Source organism: Crassostrea angulata, chromosome 3, assembly GCF_025612915.1.
Source record: "Crassostrea angulata isolate pt1a10 chromosome 3, ASM2561291v2, whole genome shotgun sequence".
NCBI classification, from domain to species: Eukaryota; Metazoa; Mollusca; class Bivalvia; order Ostreida; family Ostreidae; genus Magallana; species Magallana angulata.
The window spans coordinates 48,578,899-48,604,043 of record NC_069113.1 but is presented as its reverse complement, the minus strand read 5'-3'; the positions used below and the strand labels follow the sequence as shown (position 1 = coordinate 48,604,043).

Sequence of the window (25,145 nt, the reverse complement as noted above, 5' to 3'; positions counted from 1 at the left end):
CTCTTATGGTTTCAGAGGAGTAGCGATAACAAGCATTTTCTTCTCAAAGAGCAATAACTCTGTAAGTTCTAGAGTTTTTTGACACCGGGTGTCTTGTGTTCAACCATATTTCAACTTGAAATATGGTTGAACACAAGACTGGACCTTTTTGTGATTGACGATATTTCTATTATTTACTGCGTCAATTCCCTTGTTGGCATATTGGAATTTAAAGAAAAAACGTGGTTGATGAGCAGTTTTTAGCTCACCGAGCTGAAAGCTCAAGTGAGCAATTCTGATCACATTTTGTCTGTCGTCCGTCTGTCTGTAAATTTTCACATTTTCAACATCTTCTCAAGAACCACTGGGCTAATTTCAACCAAACTTGGCACAAAGCTTCCTAAGCCTAAGGGAATTCAAAGTTGTGAAAATTAAGGGCCACATCCTTTTGGAAAGGGAAATAATTAGGAATTTATGAAAATTCAAAAATCTCCTTCTCATGAACCATAAGACCAGGAAAGCTGAAACTTGTGTGAAAGCATCCTCAGGTAGTGTAGATTCGAAGTTGTGAAAATCATGACCCCCGGGGGTAGGGTGGGACCACAATGGGGGGTTGAAGTTTAACACATGAATATATAGAGTAAATCTTTAAAAATCTTCTTCTCAGAAACTAATCAGCCAGGAAAGCTGAGACTTGTGTGGAAGCATCCTCAGGTAGTGAAGATTCAAAGTTGTGAAAATCATGACCCCCAGGGGTAGGGTGAGGCCACAATGGGGGGGGGGTCCAAGTTTATCATAGGAATATATAGAGTAAATCTTTAAAAATCTTCTCAGAAACTAATCGTCCAGGAAAGCAGAAACTTGTGTGGAAGCATCCTCAGGTAGTGTAGAATCAAAGTTGTGAAAATCAAGACAACCGGGGTAAGGGTGAAGCCACAATGGGGGGGGGGGGGGTCGAAGTTTAACATGAATATATAGAGCAAATCTTTAAAAATCTTCTTCTCAGAAAATAATCAGCCAGGAAAGCTGACACTTGTGTGGAAGCATCCTCAGGTAGTGTAGATTCAAAGTTGTGAAAATCATGACCCCCAGGGGTAGGTTGGGGCCACAATGGGGCGTCGATGTTTAACATAGGAATATATAGAGTAAATCTTTAGTAATCTTCTTCTCAGAAACTAATCAGCCAGATGATTCTTTATAATTGTTAAGACTTTGACCCCAGGACAATTCTCTGGCCTCAGAAGAAGGTTCAGAGTTTGATGTAGGTTTATATCCCATATATAAACTATTGTTAAGGATCTTTTTGAGAACTGCAATACTCAACATATGATATGACTATAAAATCATCCTGTTAGAAAAGGGACTAATGATCAAAACATAAGAATATCCAGGGGAAAAATGGATTTTATTTATACAGGATCTACATGTATTATTGTACATCGTCCAGATAGTTTGTATTTTGACTCCATTTAGCTGATTTTATCATACCTATTGTTCCTCAGGTGAGCGATGTGGCCCATGGGCCTCTTGTTTTTCTTCACATGGCGATTTAAATAGCCTATTGATGACAATTTCCATAAAGGGTAAACCGAGTATGAATTCGGGTGTTGAATCAAAACATGGGCATTTCCTTTACTTATTCAAGGACATTATTTGAAAGTTTTAAGGGAAAGAGGAAAGTTTGGTTTTATACAGACATGTATTTTTTTTATATTTGAAACTTCATCTCCTGCTTTTTGTTTTTTCTATTTATTTGATATATTTGTAATAGTCTAAATTTTTATTTTGGACAAAGTTAAAATCACCTGACAACAAAGTCGCTATCAAATAAGCGACTACGTCAGATATAAAAAATATATGGGCTGTCTTTATCAACCCATAAATATTTACCAGTAAAAAGTGTATTTAAAAATTTAACTTCAATAGCCAACATATTACAGTCATTATCCTTATGTACATTTAAAATTTTATGTTCAAATTCATTGTTAAAAATCACAGCTATGCATCTGATATTTGATGTGCTAGGGGAGATTTAAACACCATGCTCAAAATACCATCTAATATTTGTGCAATGTAATCATAGTAAAATGTGTATCTTGAAGAAAGTATAAAACAATTTTTTGTTGAATGTATTTTAGAACGTTCCTTCGTTTTTCAATTCCTGCAAGTCCCCTGCAGTTCAAGGACAGAATCTCGATACTCATTTAAAGCTAGGACATAGTGCTTAAACACATAAAATATAAAATTTGGGGTTTTCAAACCACTTTTTATGGGGTGACAAAGGGATGTGGAGTCTAACACTGAAGCTTATGGGGAAAATCGTACTGTAAACGATTTAATCTTAAATACGGACAGAGATAATAACGTAGGGTCTTCAGAATCGTATGTTGATTGTTAAAGGTAATTTATGGGGTTTGTTAAATCTTCCCACTGGGGTCATCCTATCCCTTATGAATTTTAAATGACCATATATACACTAGGCAAAATTGCTAACGCACCACTTCCTATTTCTTTGATTGTTTTAGATCTGAACGCAATAACGATTGATTAGTATATTATTTAAATAGTTATATTTATATTTTTAAATATGATAAAATACAGAGAATGAAACATCATTTGTTGCAAACGTATTGACCAGTTGCTTTGAGTACTGTTTTTTGAAACATTGGTACCGCTTATCATGTGATTCACATATCAAAATCAGGTTTGGCTTCCATTTGCTCGGATAAATGCGATGTGTCTTTCTTGTTGCCTAGTAGTCACGCGGCGCTTTGGAATTCTTGCTCGGTCCCTCACTCTTTTATACAAATTTCCGGTACAATCTTGCAGTTGACGTGTGGTGCCTATTAAAAACTGTGGCTACCAAAAAAAGTTACCAACTGCCCTGCTACGCTCTTCTGTGGTCAAAAGCGGCATACACCGTCGGATTTTTTTGTGAGATTTTAGTAATGCATGCATCAATAATAAGAACACAAAAAGAAAGTAAAGATTTATTTTTCAAAAAAAAGTGTGAGCACGATTTGAGCATTTCAAAAGAACATTGCATCCATTTATTAATGTCTAACTTATAATTAAGGTCACCAATTTAAACATTAAATACATCTTTTAAAAAATTAGAATAATTAATATTATTTTATTTTAAATGGTGTGTTAGCAATTTTGTCTAGTGTACTTTGGAATCATTAGAATTCGTGGTGGCTCAATTTGCGTGGTATTCGTGTGTAGTCCTCGCCCAGGAATTTCATCTTCAAAGAAAACTAATTATAAAAGATTAAGTTTACCATCTGAAACTAAAAGCTGATGCATCCACGAAATTACATCCCAACAAATATGCGAAAAAAAACCCACAATCCACGATAATTGACCCACACGAAATTAAATGATTCCACAGTAAGTCAAAGCCGGCTGGATATGTGACTTTTAAACCATATAAAGGAATCAAATCTATGCCACAGGCCTCGGGGATGGTCCTGACCACTCTCAAACACTAGGTGCCCAAATATCTTGAAAATGCAGGGCATATTATCCTGTTAAAGGGCCCATTTCTAATTTTGTTTTTCCACCTTTCAGGTGAAAGACCTTTTGTGTTTCTTATGTTTTTAATTATTTTTGTCCTCTTTTTTCCAGGGACAGATTTTTTCTAGAGATGTTGAAACAATTTTGTCTTTTTGTTATTGACCAATAAAAGTTATGGAACCAAATGACCCTTTGCTTAAAAACTCCCAGAAGTTACAAAGTCATATCCCTTGTGTACGAAAAGCTTGTTATCGCTACTACTCTGAAACCATAAGAGACTTGAAACTTTTACCGATGTCTTCATTACATTTAGAGGGTTCTTTAATCTATTTACACTGAAAAAATCTGACGGCCCCTTCTAGTAGTTATTGCCCCTGAAATATTCAAATTTCAATAAAATTACTTCCAATTTTTTATTATTTATCATAGAGACTTCGGACTTCTTTGGATAGAAGCGTCCATCTTGGCTAAATGTCAAGGTATTTGGAAATCTATTAATTTATGAGTTTTTAGATCTCTTTTGTTTTGGGTGGTAGAGTAAAACTTTTTCATGGATATAATTCAAATTTCCATAAAATTACTTCAATTTTTTTTTATTATTTATCATAGAGACTTCGGACTTCTTTGGATAGAAGCGTCCGTCTTGGCCAAATGTCAAGGTATTTGGAAATCTATTAGTTTTTGAGTGTTTAGATCTCTTTTGTTTAGGGTGGTAGAGTAAAACTTTTTCATGGATATAGTAGGACATCATACATGTAAGAAATTTTAAAATATAGCCCCATGGCTCTTTCGTTAAAATAATCACAGAATTATTGCCCTTGTTGTACAAAATGATTGTTATTGCTTCGCCTCCGAAACCATAAGAGATAAAGGCTTAAAACTGTTACCAATGTCCCTTCATTACACTTGGAGGGTTCTGCAATCTATTCATACCGAAAGGATATGAGGCCCTCTTCTAGAAGTTATTGCCCTTGAAAGTACTGAAATTTCTAAAAATCACTTCCAACTCTTTAATTACCTATCATAGAGACTTCTGACCACTTGGGATAGAAGCATCTATTTTGACCAAACAAAATGACATAAAGGTCAAAGTCATTTGGAAATCTGTTAATGAATGAGTTTTTATTATCTCTTTTGTTTAGGGTGGTAGAAATCATCTTTTTCATGGGTGAAGTAGGACTACTTGAGACTTTTCAAAATATAACCCTTCAGCCCCTTCTTTTAAACAATTTTAGAGTTATTGCCCCTGTTGTACGAAATGCTTGTTGCCGCTATTTCTCATTAATCGTTAAAGGTAAAGACCTGAAACTTTTACTAATGTATTCAGTACATTTAGCGGCTCCTTCAAACTATCATACCGAAAGGACCCAAGGCCCCCTTCTAGCAGTTATCGCCCCATAAAGATTTTTAATTTTGTTAAAAACACAAATTTTAAACCTTACATTGTATGGCCATCAGACCACTTACAATCGAAATTTTGACCTTTACCAGTCAATATGACACCAAGGTAAAAGGTCAAGGTAAAAAAAAAGAGAGTCATGTTTCCTTTTGTATCAACGAATGCACAAAATTACGTCCCCACAAAACTGTACATTTTAAGCAATCCACAAAAATTGGCCCCCACGAATTCCAATTATTCCACAGTAGCTGTATCGCATTGTGATGTAAAAGATAGGATGTTGATTTTGTACCTATGCTGTATATTTACCCTTTAAGTCAACAATAAAATCAATTATAATATGAGTAATATGCAAATGAAAAAAAATCTGTTTAATATTTTTGGTTTTTGCTTACTTGCACTGAACCATTTTTGTTTAACTTCCTCCAAAAAGCAATAGTTTGACGATAAATTCATAATTGAAAGGGTACAGGACACTGTATCAAAAAGATTCAATTAAGCCCTGAAACGGTTGAGATCCCTATCAATAAACCATATATATTCCTGTTCCTTGGATCATGTAGGTTCACCTGACATGTGATGGTAAATGACCTCCGGGGATCATTATGAATTTCCAGAAATAGATATAATCAAGTATCAAATATATTTGCCAGTAAAGTTTGACCCATGCAGGTCATCATACTGCGGCCCAACTGATGGACTTGTTCGTTTTGGAGATTTTATAATCGCCCCGATTATAATTACATCTTGTTTCTTTTTTTAATGTTATAGTTTTTACATTGTCTACATGTACCCATAAGTATTAAAATGCCAGTTCATTGCGGTATGTTTCGACATGTACCTGTAATGTTTTGGTCACAGTGAATGGATACAAACATATATCTCGGTCGAGTGATTCGATATTCCCTATCAAATGTACCATTTAGTAAGATTTACCTTTTAATATCTGTTTAATTTTTCTGTCGGATAAAGGGCGAGAAAATCACGAACAATGATAACTGCTATGGTTATGGATTGACTATTGCCGAAAAACGCATCAGAGATTTGGATTAAGTGTTTGTTAACATACGCGAGACAACGGAGAATAGTAAACGAATAGGTTAGCAGCAAGCAGATTCACCATGGACTATGACAGCCTCGTACGAAAGTTGGGAACTTTTGGTCCTTATCAAAAGCGCCTCCTTTTTGTTGTTTTTTTTCCAGTAATTTTCAATTCTTTTGGAACGCCTGTGTCGGTATTTTTGCTCGGAGATCATCTTCACAGGTATGAACATCTCTATTATTAATATCAATGTTCTTGACCCAGAATAGAAAAAAAATTAATGTAAAAAGATATCAAAGTCAATAGCTTTAAATTTGAAAAAAAACCACCAACAAACATATGACTATTTTTCTAAGCAATTCTTGATCACTCAAATTAATAATAATTCAGTGAGAACCTACCTCAATCAATGTACAGTGATTGAAAAAAAAGTTTCACAGTCGTTGTCCAAGCAGTATACTATGTGAACTAAATTTTGTTCTCTGTTTACATTCTATAATACGAAACATGTTTTCTATGTGCGTTTATTTACAACGAAAAACATGTTAGCAACTATCGAAAAATTTCGCCTAACGCGATTTCAAAGGTCGCTTACCCTTTGACTCTTTGCCATAGTATATTTGACAGAAATAACAGGAAGAGTGATGTTTGTAGATGTAGAATTACACTATCATCGTTTTCTGTACATTCAACTTAACTCTTTTCCTATTTAAGAGCTGCATCTTTTGTAATTAGGGACGTACCTGATGCCGGAATGACAAGTGGACGGAGATTTCTAACTGACCCATTCAAATTTTCCCTTATCTTTAAACTTCCCTGCAGTTTTAGCTAAAAGTGTCACCAATGTACACATTCTTTGCAAAAAACGAAATGCATCGGCTTTGCAGTACTTTTCCCTCAATTCTACCATTTCCTATAGTATTCTGGACAGGCAAACGAAACAGTTTTTGCACGGCTTATACTATGGTATAATTTCGGTTGTTTATACATTTTGTGAAGTATATACTTTCCATTTGATCTCTTTATTTATAAGAGTAAATGTGCATTTATGGAAACAAATCAAAATTTAATATACAAGATGCACAATTCTGCATTAAAAAATAAGTCAGCGTTTATTAATGCCTTTAATATTAAAAAGAAAAAGTATGCCCACAGATGAAATCGAACCAGAGCACAAAAAAACCTCAAGTGTGACATACATGTAGCCAGCGCTATAAACTACTCAGCTGTCCAGGACACTCACTTTCAGATGCAAGTATAGACCACTATAATAGAAATGAGTTTCCGAATTTTTTCTTTTTTTTTTTAAAAATTGACCACAGCCGCCCATAGGAAAATTATATTTTAATTTAATTCATTTCTATGAACAAAACCTATCAAAATGTCTAAGCTTTTTAAGTGACAGGAAAAACTGAGAAATATGTACGATTAAAAACAAGAACGCAAGCGACATATGGGCCGCAAAAAATATAATTTTTGTATGAATCATCATTAATTTTACATAAAAGCGGACCACAAAAAAGAAATTAAAAATTTATAAATTTTGGAATATTTTCAGCAACACGTTTTGAAATTTCAAGGGACCGCATAATAAAATAATAATGGATTATTTTAAAGGTACATGTAAGATCATGCTTATCCGGTAGAATCTGCATAATTATAAAGGTAAAAGATAGGCCGGATAATTTTTTTTCATCAATGGAATTTTGAATCTTATATACACTTCATCTTATGAAGGTTTTCAAAAGAATTAAAAAGAAATCAGGTTAGCTGAAACATTCAGGTCAATTCAGATTTTCAGTTCTTTCATATGTATGCGTAAATAATTGATATAGATCTCATGCCATTATATTTTTTTACTACATTTCACATGGAAATATATAATAAATACACACAAAGTTATTTTATTTGACGCAGCACATAGAAATTCAAATATATCAGTTATAAAATCTCATGTCATTCAGGTCTTTAGTATTACACGTCTTTAGTATGTCCCGTATAACGATCCCGATACATTGTGTTGAAAAGAATGAAAAATTCCGAAATTTTCCGAATAGATGATAGTCTCGATAAAAACGCGCCTTACACGACACTCTGATCTACTTTACATTTACGAGTAAAGCAAAAAATATGTAAAAAAAATTTAAAAGACATAAAACATCTTTCTTCATGCAAATTTACCGTTAATTCATAAAAATAAGCATAATATGAATTCTATATACATATAAAAAGCTATCCCGCTAAAACGCAGTTACAATATTTAAATGTATATCATAGAGAGAACCGCCTTCTGGCGGCCCGTAATAACAAAAAAAACTTTGATTCTCAAAAGTGATTTTTCCGCCGGGAAATCCATCTCCCTTATAGGCCAATTCTTTTGTTATTTGCAATAGATACTTTTAAAATATACAGCCCAAGGCACGCGTGATGGAAGATGATAAATATGGCCATATGCGGAACATGTCATGTACTTTAACTAAGGGTAACAGCTGTGCGTCGTTCATTAGCAATTTTGAAGAAGTCTGAGTATCGCACTATGTCACAATTCGGATTTTACAATCTTGGTTTGACTTTACATAGCGTTTATCCAGTGTTGATTATGCTCTACTTTGTTCTTATCAATAATGATTAATTATAAAAAGGCTAAGTATGCACTGGGCGTGTATGACCGAAGTTAAAGAACTAAATATGGCCATATTTATCATCCCCCATCATCAATGCCTGGGCAGTAAATTTTAAAAGTATCTGTTGCAAATAACAAAAGAATTGACCTAGAATTTTTTCGCATCTTATTCTGATATGTCAGGCTGAATAAGCGTATCATTTGCACAAAACTATTGATGTGATGTAATTTAAACAAATGTTTGTACTCTATTTTATACATCCACTTTTTATTTATCAATAATTGGTAATCTGTTTTAGAAAAACAGACGTTTTGCAAATTTAATTAATTTCATTTTTTTTTTGGCAAGGGGTAAACATTTCTGAGAGGTGATAACAATTAAAATAACCAGCACATACACTTGTAATTTTTCTTGTGTTTATGCATTGTTCGAATGCATATCTAGAATTTAAAACTAAACTTCCCATGATTAGGCCCATTTAATGCAGAGTATTAGAATACCTTAAATACATGGGAAATTGTCACTTGGCAATACTGAATACATGTAAAATGTTTACTATTTTATGAAATCTTCCTTAATATTATCTGCAATGTATATTTGTAGAAACAAGCTGTATGCATTTGTGTGCATTATACATTAAACTGAATATTACAAAAGATTGACCAATTTAAAGCTAGTGGGTCTCTTTTGGTTTTCAATTTTTGGCATCTTGAAATAACTTATTCCCCCGACTCTTCTACCCCCGCCCAAATATTTTCATAAATTAAAGTTTTTCAAACATTTAATAACAGGCAGGGTTTACAGTTTAGACTTAAAAATGAAGCTTTTTAAAATGCAAACATGACACTCTCTGACATTTCAGTTTAAAGGCTTGGGTGATTATTAAGGCCTGTGGCCTCCTTGTAATAATTGAAGTCCCAAAATTTGAAATGCATTTTTGTCTTTCTGTGATGCGTTTGTTTGACTCGTAATATTTATAAAATAATCTCAAAGTAATTAATAATCCTAGGTCCACGAAAGTGATGTGGTTCTCCTCTTCGCTAGCCAAGGGTTTCTGATCTGCATCTCTCCGGGATGCAAATCAGAAAACCTTGGCAATCGAAGTCGTGTGGTTCTTAGGGCGATCGTTTATTTAATGGAATTGTATATTTTATTTACGCAGATGTAAACTTCCTAACTTGGAAAATGACTCCTATACAGTTCAGGGCCAGTATCACGAAGACCTGATAAATGCAACAGTTCCTATACTACCGGATGGAAGTTATGACAAATGCAAAATCATAGTCAACGGGACTCTTGAACCATGTTCTGAATGGGTGTATGATGAATCTATATTTGCCAACACTGTCAGTTCTCAGGTAAATCTGTTTTCGTAGGCTAGAATTTCTACAAATTGACTATTAAAAGTAATAGGACTTCGTCAACAGCAACAGGTTTAAATGGACAAAATTTTATGCAATATTGTGTCTTAATTCTAACACAAATTCAATTGGTCACCATATACATGTAAGTTGCAATCGCTCCCTCAACTTCCACTGGGGTACATATACCGGCCGAGAAAGTTATGATCGGTCGTTCTCCGATCTGGGCATTATGAATTACACATTGTAGTATTATGTTGCATTAAAAAAAACAACAACAAAGAAAACTACAATCAATGAAACACAATATGGTTTTATCCTTTAAATAATTTTCAAGGTATCCTTATGTCTATCACAGATCGTGGTGCTTTACTTCGCGTGTTCATCGAACACGTGTGTTCCTCACATGTAGACCCCGGTCGCACAAAATCCAACACAGTAGATAACTGGTAGTAAATTCACACAATTACTTAACAACGTAACATCGTTCTTAAGTTTCTTCATCAACAGTTTTCTAAAGTTCACGTTGTCATTGAACGATCTCCTACATTGTATAGGTTGCGCATGTGCGATTTTATAACTACGACAAATAAATGATCGAGGATTTTATTTAAAATACGTGTGCCTGGATTTGAAGTAGACCCAGTCTTTTCGAAATTGGTGTCTAACTAAACTTATTCTTTTTAATTTGAACAACTGAAACAACCAATAAACTTACTATAGAGGCCAATGTTTCATATCTTTGCATGTTTGTTTTCCTACGGTGAGCTTCAGCTCACGTAGCCCAACAATTTAACAGCTAAAGGATGACTGCACTTAAGTTTGGTGTAATGTATGACACACTTTGCTTGTTTTAAAGCCCCGGTTTCTCTACTTTTGGTGAAACTTATTTTACCAGGGTCTGCTGTCAACAAAAGGTTACAATCCAGTCAGATTTATGAATGCAGTGATGCTCTAAGTAAAAAGCTAAAGCATTAGTAAATGCAATAGCAAGAACACGTGTAGAACGTGTGTTGAAATATATTCCCACTTGTGTCCAAGGTAATGAACGCTATGTGGGTTTGGATACTTTGATCAAAAAGTTCTAAATGTCCTAAAACGAATTTTGGTCAGATATGGTTTCCTCAACTTGCGGACAGAACAGCTGGGGTAAAAACTCATTTCTATTAGGCCATGGAAAAATTGATATGGAAATGAAGCAATGTAAAAGCTCATGTAGCAATATACCTTTATCACCTGCCATATGGTTTTTTGTCTCTCAGTCAATTCGATACGCAAGGACATGCTCTTCGTAGGAAGTTTTTAAGGCGAGGCAGGCTACTGACTAACAAGTTGATAAAACAGGACTATCAACAGTCTCATTTGAAGTCATATTTTCCTATGTTCTATGGTCGATACAACGATGCAAATACAATCTCCCAATGGGTCGCAGGCTCACTGACGTTTTTCATTCTAATTTTTAGACCATAATTAATCACCTGGTTGTCTACGGACTTTTTCGTTTTTTTCCCCGATGACGACAAAGAGCACACGGCGGGTGTGACAGGTCAGCAGAGGATGCTTACTCCTCCTAGGCACCTGATCCTACCTCTATCTTTTTGGAGGTCCGTTTTGCTCTGCTTAGAATTGTCATGCGACCTCTGGATGTCAACAAAGTTGATATGTTCCTTCCAGATATTTCATCACTGATGATAATGCAGCCCAGTTTTTGTCTAAGGCAGTCAAGTCTACTTTTAAATAAAACAATCCTGCAAAGTTTGCTTTTCGATGTAAAACACATTATATTTAAAGACTATATTTTATAGGTCACATTTATAAGATTGTAGACTAAGTCGTTTTCACAGGTGTGCCCATTACATTTTCTTGACTCTCCTAAGGATAACGGGAGATAACGTTTTACACACTTCACGTAGCTCGCAGGTTTGCTGACGCCACAAAAGGATTCTTCGTAAAGAGTTGACCGTCATAGCAAACACATACATTTTTTTAATGACAAATGATCTTTAGAAACATAAAAGGAAAAAATCTACTTAGCTTAATAAGTACAGTTTAAACAAATACTCATAATTAACAAGTGCTAAAGATTTAAAGACGTGGTTTACATTGTCACATTTTGTTGTATAAGGTATGAGTGTGCGTTGGAACTCTTCCATTTAAAATTATGTTTAGACAAGGTTAAGGAAATGAATTAAACCGTATGCACTCGCTTCTTTTAAAATTATAACTTCTGTATTTTCAACTACCGATCTAACTATTAAATTCTTTTGGCTTTACCTAAATATCTTATACGAATACAAACTTATTTTGTCAATAGTTGTATGGTTATTTTTTACTTCTAGCATTGATTGACACCTGTATTTTATTGATGCTGTTTCCTTTATTGCAAACATTTTACTACAAGAAGATGGGGGAATAAGATGGTGCAACTGCCCATTTGGTTTAGTCGTAAAATACAATTTCATATTTAACATTTTTTCAATTTAATATATTTGATATGTTATAATACAAGTTTACCAAAGGGCAATTTCTAACAATATTTAGTTTGAAATATTTCAACAACAAAAAAGATAAGAAAAAAATAAATCCTATAGTTTTGGTTGTATCGAACCCACAACCTAAAAACCCAAGTTCTATAAAGTTACCTAATGTCTGGTGCTCTAACCACTGAGCCATTTCATTCACAACAAAGTGCGTTGTTTAAATGCTTTTTGAGACGTTGGCCACGAAGTTACGGACTTGTATTATTTTTCTAAAACGTTCAATTGTTGGGCTACAAAATGACATTTTTAAAGTATAGTGGGTCATCACTTCACATTTGTGTTGATTAAAATCGGTTTAAATTCCATTAAACCGCATTTAGACTATGACAAAAATATGGAGCTCAGACCCACTCTATAAAAGAAAAGGCATTGAAGTTTTTAAAAATGACACTATTTGGAGGTTTTGACACGCATACGCCAGTTTAAATCAACCTTTTGCAAGTAATAAGAATATTTAAGGGTTACAAACCGATGTTACGTTAAATATACATTGTTTTCTATTATTTTTTTAAAAAAATTATCAGATTTAATGAAATTTTAATTTTGCAGTATCTAATCATTCCCCATGTGGGCAATTTACACGCCTTTTTCACCCATCTTCTTTGTAGTTCATGTTTTTAGATGTCCGTGCAACATAAATGCCTCGATCGGAAAGCAACCGACCGTAACTTTCTCAACCGGTAAATATACCCCAGTGGCAGTAGAGGTGCGATCAAAACTAATATGGCGACCAAATGCTTTTATGAATTCATGTCGGCTTTAATTTCTGTAATTTACATTTTCCTTTTCATACAGATGATTTATGCTAAATTACGCTGAGGGTGACTCAGTTGTTCTTGAAAAGGATTTTCTTAAAATGCACCCCCTCAACTTTGTACAGTTTCGAAGTTTTCATCGCTTTGAATACAAATTGGCTTTTATTTCTGCAATTTGTATTCACCATCCCATAAGAATGCTTTGTGCTAAATTTGGTTGAAATTGGCAGAGTAGTTTTAGAGTTCAAAATATAAATATTGAGCTAAAACACCTTTTTAATCAAAGACTTTACACCGCCTTCTCAAGGGGACTAAAAATTGATGTTGGGAATGATAAACTTTTCTTCAAAAGGTGTTTTTTCCATTAATACTCTATGTATAAATAAGAAAAAAAAATATTGATGATTTCTACCTTTTCTCAACCACTAAGTGACTTAGAGGATTATTTTTATTCAATAAATATTTGAGCTCTCCTAACTTTAGGTATATTTGTTAAACACTAATCAAGCAAACGCTTCAATAATTTAGTATTCCAATTATTTCTTAAATCAAGAACTGCAATGTAAATTTAACATAAACATTCAGAGGACCCGATAGTAGCGGCTATTTGTAGACTGTATTGATATTATTTAGAAGAAAAGCTCTATGTTAGAATGTAGGAAAATAACAAAATGAGACAGTCAAATTTCTTTGGTTTTTTATACTTCATAGACTTAGGTAATATCAAAGTACTGAGAGTACTGAAAGACGGGGTCTTGAATTTGTAATTGTCCTGGATTTCCTCGAATATGCCTCCAAAATTTATGAGTTTGAATTAGTTGTTACAATCTATGTTAATTCGGCTTTTTTGCAATTGTCTGATACTTTGTCTAAATTTTACTCAATCCCGGCCTTCATAATTGTAGAAAATTGACACAACGGTATATCATGTAAAATAAGACCCCAAGGAAAAATTTTAAAAATTACTACTAACCGGGAAAATTAAACAACTATATCAAAGAAGATAATTTTAATCACTAGATTTATTCAATTTTGTGATCCAAGGGAAAATCCACAAGTCGGACGGTATCCGTAATAAAAGTTTTATGAAAACCCCGAAAACTCTAAAACTGCTGAATTAACAAACAAAGTGAACATTTGTATACTGGTACTGTACCAGTTATCGGCTAAGACCAGTTATCGGCTAAACTGAGAGTTCGGGTTTATAGCACGGGACAATCCAAGATTTTTCAATTCAGTCGTCTTTTTCGAATAAAGAAAAGTAGGTTTGCTTGAAAACTTTCTTGAATATGTTTTATACATGAGATTAAACAGTCATTGTTTACCGCTGATTTTACATCTTTGCACTTTCAGCAGTGGGGAAAATGACGTAATAAGTTAAAAATACAATATTACCTCTTTGTGATACGTTATTATATCCCTTCTTTGATTTGACATATAATATCAATACATACAACATGTATAAACAAAAGGAATTCTTTACTTTCTGAGAGATTCGTAGCGCAGTTGAACGTCTGGTTGCACAATTATGTATTGAATAGTGTACGATTTGGTGAATTACCGTATAATAGTAAACGAATAATTTTATGAGTTTTGTTTATAATGTATCACAACCCCGACTACTTTAGTCTGACCCCACAAGGGACATAATTCAAATTTCATTTATAGCAGAGTATAAAATCAACATTTACAGGGATTTTCCTATGTTATTATCACGAAGCCGATAACTGGTACAGTAGATCGTAAAAACTCCTGATAAAAATCACAAAACAAGATGTTTGCGGTTCTAAAAAATGATATAAATTAACAGATTGATAAATAAGGAGTTCATTATTTAAAGTATGGCAATTTTTTACCAAAAATATCAAGAAATAAGAAAATACGAAAAGAAAACATTAAATTTTAGCCGATAACTGGTACAGTGCCAGTACCGATAACAAACACAGGCACCTGACGTTGGAAATATATTTATTTACAATAAGATTCCAAGAACTTTGACAATAAAAAGATTTGTCACGGTCACCATTTTGATTTTTAAGACCGACTTATCTGACACGATTTTCTTCATTTGCGATACATGCATAATTAATAGGTAAAAATAAATCCGTTCGCCACTTACTACTTTTTTGTGTAAACTCGTGCATCACCTACACGAATTACGATACAACCGTTCCTTTCATCAAAAATCATACTCCCGAAAATCGGAGACATAAATAACAGAGATTGTCAACCCCGCCATTAGCGTGTAAATGTTACAGGACCAACCTTACTTTGAGAACAACAAGTGCAACAGCAATCTTGTATAAGTCATTAAATTTAAACCTGATAGTTAACATGAACGTGTAAATATTTTAAGCATGTTTTATTTATGAAATATTTACAAAAACTCTTTATTTAGTTTTTAAATTACTTTTTTAAAACTTATTCACTTTTCACAAAGTAATGGTAATACATCACTTTACTCATGTAATGGTAATGTAATGCATTACTTCAAGAAAATTAAGTATGGTAATGGTAATTTAATGCCCTAATTCATGAAGTAATGGTAATGTTATGCATTATTTTACAATGTAATTCACCCCAAGCCTGATTCCAACTAAGCCGGAAAACGTGAAAATTAACATTTATCTTGGTTCTTACATCGATAATATTGTATATATTATATGATGTATAAGTCTTCCAAAATGTATAATCTATTATAGATTATGCTTACAATGCATTGTTTAAAATTTAAATTTAGTTTAATCAACTAAAGAGCCAACGAACGAGAAGGCAAATTCAGACTTGTTTTTATTTTCTTTGTACAAAATTCCTTTAGAGACGAACTTCGGCTTGCGCATGAATCGAAGTTTGGTAGTATTCAGGTGAAAGATTGTCAAAATAAAATTCACAATTTTTCAAAAATGGCACATTGCGTTTGGGAACTTTAATTTCGATTCCACCATCAACCTCTTCTATTGATAAATGAGCTCGTACACCAACTGAATCGTCAACGGCGCTGTGCATTCAGTTACGTAACTCATTCCACATTTGCACCCGAGCAAGAATATTTTGATCAATAAAACTATTGTTTATTTTCTAAATAGAACTTTGTTTATACACAGAGGACTTAAAAAGATTTAATGCGTGTTTTTATGATACAAATTTACTGAAATGCATGAAAACTTTCTGCACTATTTTCTTACGCGTAGACTCAATTCATGTGTTCTACGCGTGCCTTCCGATTTGAGAATTCGGCTGACAGTAAACCAATAGACGGGGTCACGTGACCCCGTCAAAAAAATGGTATCTTAAAATTTACAGTAGATCACGTGGTAAATTTTTTGACCATCGAGCCTTCATAAGTAAAAAGTACAATCATAATATGTAAAATGCTTGTGTATTGATATTTCCAATAACTGACTTAAAACTGGTAATTAGACCAGAATAAGACCATAAAAAGGGTCCTTTTCCGGATTTTTAGTCATTTATTATTACATTGTATCTGAATTTATCACCTTCAGGGTTTTTTTTTCAGTTTAACTTGGTTTGCGACAACGCTTACCTTAATTCTCTTGGAATATCTACCTACTTCTTTGGTCACCTTTTTGCTACTATTCTTGGTCTGTTGGCTGATATGTAAGTATCATTGTGGTTAACTTGTTAACCGTACATATATATTCATTGTTGGAAATTATGAAAACATTATTACATGTCAAGTCTGACGAAATTATTTTTCGATAATTTTTAATCTCTGAAATGTTAAGTGTTTTTCATTTACCTGATACCTTCTACTTAGATAAATAACTTGAATGATAACTATACAATGTGACTTTATTTATAAGCAATGAATTATATACATATGAGAAAAATGTATTATTTTTATATTCTTACTCCAAAAATAACATGTACCCTGACTTTTTTGCATAAACAGGCTCAACTGTCATGAAAAATTAAGAGACGTCTCGTTTGTCTTAAAAATAAAAGATAAAGAGAAAACTTTTACATACATTGTAACTTGGCAATGCTTCAAATGATAAAATGCAAAGTTTGCAAAAGGGGAGGGGTTCAGATCAATAATTCTTGACGGAAGAAAACTAGAAAAATCTGCTGAACTGTACTTGTTACTTTACCATGAATAATATATGACATCATTTTATATAGCTTTATTATTTGAAAACGATATTTGATTTTCAAAATGTATGCGCAGCTTGCTGAGGTATGTGTGATGCGACTTAACATTCCATCCGCAACAAATAGTCCATGTCTACACAAATGTGATCAGAATTCTTTGCAGGTGTTGTGTGTCTCAGGGTAGCTTTGCGACTCCAAAATAATAACTTTAAGTATGTTTACATAGCTTTTATTCAGATGTTCATTTACAAATAGATTTCCAGCTGTTCCATAGACTTCAAATAAAGGTACAAAAAGGGATCTGAAAAATAAATGAAATGATAAATACACAGATTACTTTACTCATACTTGCATTTTACCGCCCATTACTTTACTCTATACATTTTCCTGTATTTACACTTATATTCAGGGTTGGCAAAAAGCGGGAAATACTCATATTTCCCTGGACGGTGGGAAATACTGGCAATTCCCGGGAATTACTGGTATTTCCTGGGAAATACTTGGAAATAAAGGACAACTACATATAATAGTACTCCATACTTAGACATAAGTCTTAATCAAATCTGTAGGGATGTAGACCTTGTCAGCTATATGACATTTTTCATTGTTATACTTTCATGTTAAATACTGAAATCTGATTGGTTTAGACGTAGTTCATAATCTGTTCTATTACCCTCAGCGTTAGCAACGCACCTAGCAACGGGTAACATTACGAATTGTTACATGCGCGAAAATCATGCGCGTACGGTTCGCCATAGAATTTACGTTATTCCTATCTAAAAGCAGTGATGTTTTCTTTAAAATTAAGACATTCAGTATAACAAAATAAATAGTGCCTGTTTGGGAGGATAACAGTTGAAATTGACACCCCAAGAAAACCATTGTCAACCTTGTTGACAATGGTTTTCTTGGGGTGTCAATTTCAACTGTTACCCTCCCAAACAGGCATAATTTTTATAATGTTCTTTGATTTTAACAAGTTTTGACTGGTCAGTAATGCATTAATTATCCTCTTATGAATACTCAAAACATGGTTCATTCATACACCATTGTTATTTTAATTGCTTTTAAGGCTTTAGTCAGGTATAGGTGCATCTGTACAGTTATCATAAACATAATATCATAAGTTCCATTTACTGGTTATATGGTAAATGTGAGAATGGGGCAAGAAAATTGTGAAAAATAAGGTGTGACTGTGTCTCTACCTCAGTATGCAACACATCTAAGAAGAAGCCAATCAGCCCCACTCATAGTATATATCTCATCAATACAGAAGCACAGAACCGTCAAGTGTCAATTATTTGTTAAATCAACATGTGTGATTAATAAATTTTTACTTGTAACACAAACACTAATTATAACAGTTTATTTTGTGCTTTGAATCATAAATCTGTAAAACACAAAACTTGAAATTCAAAAAGCTGGACTAAAATTTGTACATCAGCAGCAATAGATGTCTTTGAGAATATGTGATCTGGTGAACTTAAGATTCATAAACTGACTCATCTTCGCTAGCCAAGGGTTTACGATCCGCTTCTCTCCTCTACAGCCCTTGGCGGATTTAGTTCTCATTTCGTAGCTTCACTTATCTACATTTGATTGGACGCAGTGGCTAACCCCTGCATCCAATCAAAAATTGTTTTACGTTCGACCACGTGCGAGAAGAGAGAATGTGTAAACAACTAGTCTAAATCTTCTGAACTCTTATAGTTATGTTCGAAAAAAGAGTCTTGACGATTGAGAATTGTGTGCAACAATGGCGGTGTGCAGGCTTTGCTGTGAAAAACCGCAGAACAATTTTTACTCCTACATTCGGGGTCTCATCTCAACTTACAGAAGTTTTAGGTTATACTCCACGAGATGATGATGGCTTATAAAAGTACGTTTGTGGGTTTTGTTTTTGTAAATTGAACAAATTGTCAAAGATCGAATTTGACTTGAAACACAAAGTGCAGACATTGAATGTCGAAAAGTCGTCGCTACTGAAGAGTTTAAGGGACACATATTTATCTTCCAATGCTGCAATAAAGTCCCCGCGTCGTCAACAGTTCGTTACTTCAGAGTCGGCTCCGAGAACCCCTAAACTCCTAGACTCCGGGAAGCGCATAACTTACCATTCCCCTACACCACAGAAATGCAAGAAACCTTTGTTGTTTACATCCAAGAAAACGACTGAACGAACAATTCTGCCAAAAAGAACTGTAACAGAAGAAAATAAATCTGCAGACCCCCAACCAAAGCGAGTGAATGTGAAATTGTTCTCGCCAAGTAAAGTCAAGGTATATCCATATAATATACATGTATTCATAGTTAACTTATTCAAGATTATTTTTCCTTTTAACTAATGAATATGCTAGTTGTTATTTTAAGGAATATTTTAAGTGATTATTGATATGTAAATATCAGGCACGTAACATCGGGGGTAGGGGGCTAACCCCCCACTTTTTGGGCAACAAAGATTATATATAAATTTGAATTTGGAGGCACTTGCCACCCCCACCCCAAACTTTTAAGGACTGTTTCCAAAAAATGGTATGGAAAATAACAAAAAAGCTATAATGGATTTTGACAATTGGCTAATAAGTTTTTTTATAGCTTGTCAAGGTTTCGGACGAGGCCCCCCCACCCCTCCCCACTTTCATAAATGATGCTACTTGCCTGAATAAACATTATGATTGATTAAAATATTTACAGACCTCAGGGCCTGAATGAATAGAGCTAGTGGTCAGATCTGTTTAATGAAATATTTTAAAGAAGGGTTTTTTGTCAAAATAATTATAAACTGATCAACTGTTAATGTTTTTATAGGTGATGTACATGTCTGCCAATAAAATCAAAAGCAGGGTTATTCCACGAGGAGATTTTCAGAGAATAGTAAAAAGTGTGTCACAGCATTCATCAAAAGACAGAATAGGCAGACTTATCTACAAATCTTCACTGAAAGATTCAGTGAATAAATGTGTATATAACGAAGTTAACAAAGAGTGTATGAACCTGTGCTCCAGGAAAGATATTTCCATGCTAAGAAACTGCAGTAGTGAAAATATTGCTACATTTTCAGCAAGAACTTTGAATGTTGAAATTCAGAAGAGAGCACCACTTCTTCATGGGATTTTACAGCATGTCGTCAAAGGATCTGATTTGGGAACAGTTGTTACACGTGCCATCGCATTGAAGTTCCGCAACAAGCATTTATCTGCTTTTCACCATGTAGTATCACAGATTTTGGACCATGATGGTGCAACAGATGAGGTATTCTTCATTATCCATAACAGTTAAATCTGCTTGGTCTGATTTCATATCAATTTTACATACGCTTTTAAATGATTTTTTTTTACATAGGTGTAAAATAGTAAGCATCAAAATAGTTTTCTCTTAAGCCATATTTCAATCGCAAAATGATACAAAACAAACTTTATATAAAAGGGTGTTATATGATTTCGCCCCTTATTAAGACTCGCCCCACGACGTCGAGGCGGGTATGCTTGTATCACGAACTTTACATTCGCTCTAATTAAAGGAAATAATACTTCAAACGTATTTTTGCAAATCAAGAATAAATTATTGTACATCTTTCACCAATCTTTCCAAAGTTTGTTGTGTTTAAACTTTAAAGCAATGCATAATATGTGGATAAATATAAACCCAGTCAGTCGGGGGGCGAAATCAAATGGTTCCCTTTTCTTAACAAGCCCATAATGCATATTTAGTGTACAGAAATTTTATTTATTTACTTCAAATATTCTTATATTTGAAAAGAGGACGATTCTGCTGGTGTAAATAGGTGAACATCTATAAGTTGTTTAGATAGATTGTTTGTTTAGAAAATTATTTGGTACTGTAATAGCCAAAAATAGAAGCAGCTTTAAAGAAGATAAAATGTACATGTATTAATTAGCTCACCTACATTGAAGGTGCAAGTGAGCTTCTCTGATAATTTGTGGCCAGTCACCTGTCTAAATTTTCTAATATGTGTTGTTTAAGCTTTATATTTCATGTTGTGTTCATTTAAACAGTATCACTATTGTACATACAATTATTTACTTGCAGACAATAGATACATTAGGCAAGATGGGCCTGTGCGTTTCCTTCTCTGCAGCATCCAAACACAAGCAACAACTACTTGAGCGACAAGCGGAAAATATCGAAAGTTTGATGCTGAGAGAAAAGATTGAATTAGAAAAAAACAGGTATGTCTCATGTGCAGTGTAGTGATATTATTGGGGACAACATCGACACAAGTAGAAATCCTTCACAAATGAGTAAAGACAGGCGGAGGAAAAGCTGGCATTGGTTTCTGCTTGTCGGTTTGAAAAAACGAGTTTTAAACCCAGAACTATATGATTCGCAACCAATAGCTGAGATCAGTTCAGTAGAGAACAGTACATTTGTTCCGAATATCAATGACTGTAACACATTGGATAGGGATTTCATTTTCCACATCATGCATGTCCTGGTGAATTATATTGGTTGCTTGAAAAAGTATAAGAACTGTTTGCCCAAGTTTATATCACATCTTCATTTGGAAGAATTATCCAGGAAATCAGACTTTGCCATACTTGACCTTTTGGATAAAAGTGAGAACAAAGCTGAAGATATGATCAGCATCTTAGAGAATATCCATACTAATTACATACCAAGAACAGATGATGATAATCCATCAGTTATTTAAAAAAAAGTTTTTGGTGGTGATGTGTTAACAAATGAAAGAGCATATTCGGCACAGCTTGCCATGTTAAATGGCCAGACAGATTTTGAGAGACTTGCTGGAGTTGTCCGCAGACCAGAGGGCTTGCATCGAATGATGAACCTGCTCTTGGTATTTCATTGAGAAGTTGAAGTTCCTTGTTGACAGTTTTCAGAAGGCATGTCGTTAGTTGTTGTTGTTTGAAGTTCCTTGTTTACAGTTTTTAGGAGCCATGTTGTTAGTTGTTGCAGTTGTTGTTTATTTGTTTTAGAATTTCCAACTTATTATGTTCATCATTATTTTAAACAATTCTTGCATGTATGGCAAACAGTTATATATTTTTATTTTTGCTTTAGAGTTGTATCTATCTATCTTTCTATCTATCTATCTATCTAGATAGATAGATAAATAGATAATGATTGATAGATGGATAGATAATGAAATGTATTCGAATTTGAATTTGCAAATGTCAAAATATAATATAATAATATTATATATATATATATAATATAATATTATTATATAATATTACCAGAATAAATTACCTTCCTAGCTATCCAACTTTAAAATTTAGGATCCAGTTATGGGAAACAAAGATTTTTATTAATGATGGCCCAAGGATTATTAATGTTGTAAAATGAAGTGATTCTGTTCTATGATATTTATCAATAGGAAGTTTTAATTCAATTGCATAGACAATCCTTAAAGTGCATATTTTTTCTTCATGATCAAGAATTGGGCCATATTGATCATAGTAAGGTCAAGAAATTTTTGCCAACTTCTAATTTTAATAGTCCTTACACTGTTTTTTTTTTTGCAGTTCATATATCAGACATTCTACAAAACTACATCTGCGCATGATAAAGGAAGTCTTTGTCACCTCAGAAATATTGTCGGTAGAATTGATGTCCACGGATCTGAAGAAGTAATTCAGAAGTACAGGTAATTAACCGTAAAAAAGAGTTAATCTATACAAAAATAATCTAAATCTCTTTTTGTGATTTACCCAAGACATATAATTTCTTTAATTCAGAGCCCATTACTCTTTTATGGAGGATTGCCTGGATTCCTATATTATTGGAGCTTGCATGCATCTTTTAGATTTGCCGGACATTGACGCAATACTAGTACCCAGCAGTTATTAACCTCTCTTCAATATTCTTCCTGAATAACAGCAATTGAATTACATTGCCAAAATTGCCAAAGATATTTTAGACAAATACATAAAGATTACTGATGGTAATTTGAAGTTAATTTACTTTAATATCTTGCATTTTCAGTAAATGTTATTCTACTTCAGTCATGATTTAAACAAGTTATATTGAAACTTTATTCGTACATGTATATATCAAATGTTTTTCCTTTTTTGCAGAAGTCCTGTTCATTTCAGAAAGAATTGCAGCATTAGACACACAGACCAGACAATTACAGGACATGTATGATACCAGGCAACAGAAATATTTATGTGAAGCATGCACCAAGAAATTCAAAACAATTGGAGGCTTGCAAAGACATCTAAGGAAAGAACATGATTGGGTTTTTATGGAGGAAGTCACAAACAGTTCATCCAAGAAGGATCACATTGCACTATACCGGGCCTCGTTCATGAAATGTTCTCTGCTTTTGCAGGACACAAATGACGCATACAAGATGGATGACGGAGAGAGACTTCTAAGAAATTCAAAGTTCCAAATGCTTTAATCCCGCATTGGCAACCATGTTGAGTATCAACTCTGGTTGTTTCGGTTTATGGCATACTGCTTTTCCTTAATGACACCAAGAATGGCGTATGAATACATTTGGAATTGCACTGCAAACCTGCACAGTAATTTAGGACACAGTATACCAAATGATAACCTTGTAGAATTGCTAGTGCAGGCAGTTAAGAAGAAAGTTCGTGCACAGGGAGCTAATGCCACCTATGAAAGTGTTCGATCTGCTGCTCTTGCATTACAAATCCAAGAAGAAATCACAAAGAATATGCAAGAAGAATGTAAGAAAGGGAGAGGAGGAACAAGGAGACCAGAACCATCAAAAGTTAATGATATCACTGCTATGGTCAAGGAGCTGCAGTCTGCTGAAATATTTGACTACATACCAGGGTGCGAGTTTAGTACATTTCCGGGATTTTCTGAAGTCTTCTCTCGGGTCAAAGTTACAGACCTACATAAATAGTTAACAGACAATAAAGAGAGACTTTCTTATGAGACATTGTAATTTTTTGAAAAACTTTTCAATTGAAAAGAAGAATGCAATTTCTTTTACTTCAAACATACCAAAATTGGTTGATATGTTTTATGAAAGCTGTAAATATTTCACAAAACTTTAAAACTTGTTATCAGGCAACTTTTTCACTTGAGACATTTCCAAAGTTATTTGCCATTTTTCATATGACAAAGCTCACTTAAGTGTACTTAATAAACATATAAGTAACCAAATGATTTTTTTTGAAATTTCAATTTCTTTTTGTTTACTGTGCATATATGATTTTATTTCTTTTAGAAGGCTGGGTGGTCTTGGTCATTTGTAGAATATTTTACCAGAAATTTCTTTTAGATAGAGAGCTTTGTATTAAGATATAGGGAATTATTCAAAAGTTTATGGCCAAAGAAAATCCATATAATCTTTAGGTAGATCTGATTGGCAATCTGTTAACCACCCAGCCTCCTTGAGCAAACAGCACGCTGAATACCCAGTAACTACCGGTACATGTATAAGTTATAGGCTTATAAAGAATTTGAAGTACTACAACGTAACATTCTGAAAGTGCGAAATTACCAAAAAAATGTACCAATCATCATTATTTATAACTTACAAATTAAATACCTGGTATTCATAGCAATATTTAATGGAATTCTTGTCATCAATTTGAAACTAGAGGTACTGTGAGCAAGCTCACAATTGATACCCCCCGCTAAGATAAAAATCATAATGCGTGTATTTTTCCAATTATAGAAAATATTGGATGAATCTATTTCACCGTCCATTTTCTATAAATAACAACTGCTCTATTTTTTTTAAAACTGTTGGTCATAAGCAATATTTGTGTGAAGTAAGAACATTCAATGCTTCTCCATAAGACAATGACCTGACATAAATTTTGCACTTTTTCTGCCAGTGACCTTGACC

General features: G+C 33.6%; 1 protein-coding gene and 1 pseudogene across 1 annotated transcript in view; both read left to right on the top strand.

The window, feature by feature from the left end:
• The first annotated feature begins 5,702 nt into the window (after positions 1-5,702).
• Positions 5,703-25,145, top strand: part of LOC128178969 (organic cation transporter protein-like) — a 32,986-nt gene continuing 13,543 nt past the window's right edge. Inside the window, exons 1-3 of the mRNA XM_052846415.1 lie at positions 5,703-6,158; positions 9,723-9,918; positions 16,734-16,834. Of these exons, the coding sequence (XP_052702375.1) occupies positions 6,016-6,158; positions 9,723-9,918; positions 16,734-16,834 (440 nt within the window). The 5' untranslated portion in view covers positions 5,703-6,015. The remainder of the gene's footprint in view (positions 6,159-9,722; positions 9,919-16,733; positions 16,835-25,145) is intronic.
• LOC128178970 (uncharacterized) lies at positions 23,075-24,414 on the top strand (annotated as a pseudogene).